A 6,000-nucleotide genomic window follows, 5' to 3' on the forward strand; every position below is an offset into this window, starting at 1 on the left:
AGAAAATGAGGGCTTTACTTTTGCAAAAAATACTACAGATGGTGAAATAAATGGTAGGACAGTAAGCGTCCAACCTGCCAAAGTAGCAGTAAGGAACCTGTTTCTCACAGGAAAGTTGCATTATGTTTTGTTGTTTGTTGTTTTGTTTTCAAGAAGCAGCATGGTTTAGTGAAAAGCCTGCTTGACTTCCATCTTTTTTTTCGCCTTTCTTAAGCTACCCAGTTACTGTATATAAAATAATCCCAGTTGCTAAAATGATAACCTACTTGAAGGTAATTATTTTGATTACCTTAAATTTCTCCATTTGCTTTAGTTCTTCTTTAGTTCCCCCAAAACTCAGGGACTATACTTATGCATGACTTGGCAGTTTTTGTTAAGGAGTAGTTTTGTCACAAAATGCTACATCATTACAAAGATTTACATATAAGTCATCTACTTTTGTTTTTAAACCATAATCCTTTATATCATTATAGTTCTCATAGCAAATGTTTGCTTTCTAAAATATTCTCAAGTTTGAACTCACAGTACTGTACTAACTCATGAAAAATCATGTTGTTCATGAATCATCTGAAGAAGCCATCTGTTGAGGTGGACTCCAGCAGCCGAAGAAAGCAGGCTTGTGTGTTCTGCTCTTCCCTGTCCATGGGTAAAGTGTTGTTAGGGAGTCTCATGTTTTAACACCCAATTTTTGTTTGTTTAGTTCCGTAGTCTTAAGTTATCTAGATTTCTAAAATCATATTAATAATTGGATGTTATGATTGTACTTTCTTACCCAGTTATGCTTTGTTAGTGGAAGAAAGTAGTAATAGTATTGAAAAGAACATCTGTGCAAGACAAAAAGATATGGAAACAGAAGTATAGGGAAAAGCTAATGATTATCTTCAGCAGCATAATCATTAATTTACAAAGTAATGATTCAGTCTTCCATCAGAGTGGCCACAGCAGCTGCAGAGATGGTAACTCTTTGTTCTTATTAAGTTGTTCTCGTTAGGTCATTCCAGAACTCTTTCTGTGTGGTATTCTAAGGGCTTTCAGAGGGTCTCTCTGGGTCAGTTATTGAAGCCCTTGATGAGGCATCTGGGCAACATATGGCAACCACATAGGACAGGGGTCAGCAAACTTCTGTAAAGGACCAGATAGTGAATATTTTCAGCCATACAGTCTCTGTTGCAAGTACTTAGTTCTATTGTTGTAGCATGAAAACAGCCATAGACAGTATATGCAGTATGAGTGTGGCTGTGCTCCAATAAAACTTGACTTACAAAAACAGACTGTGGGTTGGATTTGGCCTACAGTGTTGTACTTTACCAACACCTGACATAGAAGAGGGACATTAATATGCCTGGAATGTGCCTTCCTAGTGAGACTTCATGAGGGCAGTGTGGTATAAAGGTTAAGGGTATGAACTAGCCTGACTGGGTTCAAATCCTGGTGCCGGCACTTATTAGCTGTGTAACCTTAGGCAAGCTACTTAACCTCGCTGTGCCTCAGTGTCCTCATGCCTCACATAGGGATAGTTATAGTACCTGTCTCACAGGGTTATTATGAGGAATGAATAAATTAATTGTTTAAAGTATTTAGAACAGTACCTGGCACATAGTAAGTATAGTAAATAAAATGTGTTTAATAAATAAGAATCTGAAAAATATGAATTTGATTACATAAAATAAAATTACTTTATTTAAAGACTATGTCTTCTGCCAGGGACGGTGCCTCACGCCTATAATCCCAGCACTTTGGGAGGCCAAGGCAGGTGGATCACTTGAGCCCAGGAGTTTGAGACCAGCCTGGGCAACATGGCAAAACCCCTCTACAAAAAAATAGCTGGGCTTGGTGGTATGCACCTGTGGTCCCAGCTACTTGGGAGACTGAGGTGGGAGGGTCACTTGAGCCCAGGAGGTGGAGGCTGCAGTGAGCTGAGATCACGCCACTGCACTCTAGCCTGGGCAACAGAGCAAGACCCTGCCCGCCTCAAAAAAATCTCTTCACATTCCACCAGTATACTGAGAGTATCTGTCTCTCTGCATTCTCAATAGCATCAAATGTTATTACCATGGGGGAAAAAACCTTTGATAATCTTATTGGCGGAAATGCATATTTCTTTTTATTACTAGTGAGTTTTTTGTTTTTTGTTTTTTTGAGATGGACTCTCACACTGTCGCCCAGGTTGGAGTTCAGTGGCATAATCTCAGCTCACTGCAACCTCCACTTCCCGGGTTCAAGTGCTTCTGCTGCCTCAGCTTTCCGAGTAGCTGGGACTACAGGTGCGTGCCACCACACCCAGCTAATTTTTGTATTTTTAGTAGAGACGGGGTTTCACCATGTTGGCCAGGCTGGTCTTGAACTCCTGACCTCGTGATCCTCCCACCTTGGCCTCCGAAAGTGCTGGGATTACAGGCGTAAGCCACTGCGTCTGGCCAGTGAGTTTAAATATTTAATGAGTCTTGGCACTTTTTCCTTATTGAGCTCCATGAGCTTTTTCTATAGAAGATATTAACTATTCTAATTGGAGCAAATGTTTTTCTCAGGCTGCTTTCTGACTTGTGACCTTACATATGGTGTGCTTCATGTTCTCAGGTACCCTATCTTGAGTTTCTATAGTGAACCTTTTGAAGTTGAAAAGAGTATTTTTGCCTCAATTATAAAATCTGTATTGTTTCATAATCTTAATTAAGCTGATAAAACTTGTTTGTGCATCTTTGTGCTCATGTGGCAGTAGATGGGATTAGGACTTGGTTTCAGTTTGCTCAGGGTTAAAGGAGGTTTACATCCTTTGTATTACTGTCCAGTTTCCCAGCATGCAGTCAGGTTAGCTCTGTGAGGAGTGCCTGGTCATCTGTAATTCAGACATTAAGGAAGTACCTAGTGTGTGCTAGAAATGGAATGCAGAGTTTGGGCCAGGGTGAGGAGTTCTGCCCTCAGGAGGATCACAGCCTTTTGACCAAAGAGGAGGCACCATTTGCCTAGTGGAAATCAGCTTCAACAAAAAATCACCTGTTTTTCTCTACAAATCCCCAGAAGAGATCAGTAGATTAAATCCAGATCCCACACCTGTCCTCCGGAGAGATGATTAATGTTAGTTACTGAGAAGGGAAACGGATGAAAGGCGTGTATGGCACAGGGGCCACCCCAGGATGCAGAGGTCTTAGGGGATGTGCCGTGAAAGGCCAGCTCTCTGTAGGGGCTGTGCTCCTTTGTCAGAGCACCTGCTGCCAAGTCAGCTCCACTGCACTGTGCGCTGGAACCTGAGAAGATGCTGAGTAGCCTAGGACTGGCTCCAAGGAGCCTGGAAAGCAGTCCTCCTTTGAGGACTGTTCAAGGTGGAGTGTGACGTTTTGTCGATTCTTGAAAGGGAGTGGGAGGAAAGAGGAGAGGAGTAAAGAGATGAGTGTAGGGCTGTGTGTACAGCATTTTATGTGTTTTCTGATTTATCTTCACAACTTTGAGACAAACTGTCACCCCCAATTCAAAGATGATGAAACTGAGATTCAGAATAACAGAAGGACCAAGAGAGCATTCAAGATTGAACCCAAATCTGCCTGTCCCAAAGCCATGCTCTTCCAGGTCACCCATGTGCCTTGATCTGCCTTTATGTCAGGATCTGTGCAGTGGGGCATCTGGGTTTGAATTTTTTTAAGTACTATGATTGTTGGATACATTGTCATATGAGATAGATATAAGGCCATGCTGCAAATTTTGAAAATGTACAGCTTGATAAATGGGGGCAAACATGATCCAGGGTAAGAAAGGGCGATTTGGTGACTTCACAAAAGATATCATTTAATGAAAGTTTACTAGTTTTTTGTTTTTCTCTCTCCCAAAACAGGACACTCCTGGGTTTATTGTGAACCGCCTCCTGGTTCCCTACCTCATGGAAGCAATCAGGCTGTATGAACGAGGTATCCTTCCTGACCCAGGCCAGGAGCTGTAGGCCTCAGCTCCTGGTGCCACTGTCTGGAATTCTCAGTATCTCTAGCAGGGGTCGGGCCATGCACAATGGAGGAAGCAGTGTCTGTTTTCTAGCTGTGTGAGCTCAGCTGCACCGTGGGCCCTGGTACCTTTTTCACTGTTTTCCCAGGGCCTCCTGGCTTCCCTGTGAGGCCTCTGAGAAAGGGTTCTGGAACTCCCACCACCCCAACTACAGTCCCAGCCAGAGCAATTGCACGGCCGGCCCAGATTGATATCCTGGATCTCTGCTTTTGATTAAAAGGTTTACTGCTTTTAAAAATTATCATAATGTAAAAATCACTAGGCTAGGGAATCTTGAAAGTTCCTTAAGGTTCTAAAACTTGTGACTGACAGGTGATGAGAAATATGTGACAAGGCCGATATGTGGTAAGGACAGTTTTTAGTAGTCTTGTGTCTGTCCTTACTGAATGATGTCATGATGTACTTTTTGTAACCTTAAGAATGGTTTAAACAGTTTTCCTCAATACTTGATTGACAAAGAGTGCTTTTCTCTGCTGTAGAAATATCAGGCCTGGGACAGGGTCCAGGCTTCTGAACTGATCTGCATCCTCCTGCTTGCTTCCCCTCCCTGGTTTCTGGAAAGGTAGCTATCATATCTGCTTCAAAGGCAAACAAGCCTTAATAGGACTGGATAAAAAGCAAGTGTAATTGTTTTCAATTACTTCATTCATAAATGCTCACTCCTGAGAGTGTCATTTTTGAAACAAAACATTTACACCAGCTCTTCCAGAGAGATGAAAGCACATTTGCGTCCTCAAAATCTGCTTTAAATATTAAAACTTTTCTCCGTGGTTTATGGAAGCAATTGCCTCACTTTTGCTCCAAGATCAAACCAACACTTCTGTGCTTATCTATCAACAAATATGCCTAATTACACCTCAAAGAAAGCACGGAGCATTTTGCCCTACCTTGAAAGGCAGTTGTATGTCTTTTTTTTTTTTTTTTTTTTTTAACAAAATGTAATATTTTAGAATGTAGCATGTGAGAGATCCACCTCTTGATGGTGTTTTCCTCACTGTCCCTTTGATACATTCTCCAGTACACCAAGTATCAGATGGTAAGTTGAAAGCCCTCTTCTTGTCTGTGGTCCCTTTCTGCACAGGTGCATGCCCTTTGGCCCTCACCATCCCTGGCCACCTGTAGGCTGAAGCTGGAGAAGCAGGACCTGGCTTCAGGACATGCTCTTAGCTTGCTGTGGGCATGGGCTTCCACAGCCTATCATTGCTGGTCCCCCTGCTTCTCTTTCCACCACCTTCTCAGAATCTGCTTGTGAAGGAGCTGGGTGCCCTGCCTGGGGTGGGTGCTGGTTCACCACTGCACACTATAGTCACACCCGAGGCCTCTTACCATGTCCCCCTGCCCACCGCTTGCTCCCTCCTCTTAGCCAACACAGAGGAGTACTCAGAGCACGCCCACCATGCCATCTCCGTCCCACAGTTCCACCTTGAAGCCTCAAGCATCTGGAGACTCCCTCTCTTGTCTGCCACATCTGTTCATCACTTTTGATTCCTTCCTGTCATGCCTGTTCCGCCTCTACATCCCAGCATTTCCCCATCCCAGTCTGGCTGCCTTCATGAGGTTTCTCAGGTAGCAGAGAAATTCACGCTACTCATGTCTTTTCCTGACTGGTCCCCACTACCGCACTTACTGAGAAAGTATCATGTTGTCCAGGAAGTTGAGACACTGCCTACTGCATCTGCCCACACACCCCCTGCACAGCCTTGGCAGATGCTCTGTGACTGTTTCTGAACTCATGCAAGGAGAACTTCCTGTCCCCCACTGTTGATCCACCTGGGGCTGCATGCCGTGGTGTCGCCAGTGCTGCCGTGAGTGGCGCAGGCTCCCTGGAAGGACGTGTGGGCTGTTAATGGGTTGGGCCTCCTGGATGACTGGGCCCCCGCCACGAGCACTTCTCGCCAGTCCCCATAGGATCTCGTGGAGGCTCATGCCCCCTTGCTCTGTTGTCTGTCCACTCATTGTGGCTTCCATGTTGGGCCTTCTTTCCCAGTGTCCCAGCTCTGTCTTCACTCT

At 44.2% G+C, this 6,000-nt stretch overlaps 1 protein-coding gene across 1 annotated transcript in view; it reads left to right on the plus strand.

The window, feature by feature from the left end:
- Positions 1 to 6,000, plus strand: part of HADH (hydroxyacyl-CoA dehydrogenase) — a 45,606-nt gene that overhangs the window by 33,986 nt on the left and 5,620 nt on the right. The window contains exon 6 of the mRNA XM_017853072.1: positions 3,827 to 3,899. Within this exon, the coding sequence (XP_017708561.1) occupies positions 3,827 to 3,899 (73 nt within the window). The remainder of the gene's footprint in view (positions 1 to 3,826; positions 3,900 to 6,000) is intronic.

Source organism: Rhinopithecus bieti, unplaced genomic scaffold, assembly GCF_001698545.2.
Source record: "Rhinopithecus bieti isolate Rb0 unplaced genomic scaffold, ASM169854v2 scaffold_35322, whole genome shotgun sequence".
Classification (NCBI taxonomy): domain Eukaryota; kingdom Metazoa; phylum Chordata; class Mammalia; order Primates; family Cercopithecidae; genus Rhinopithecus; species Rhinopithecus bieti.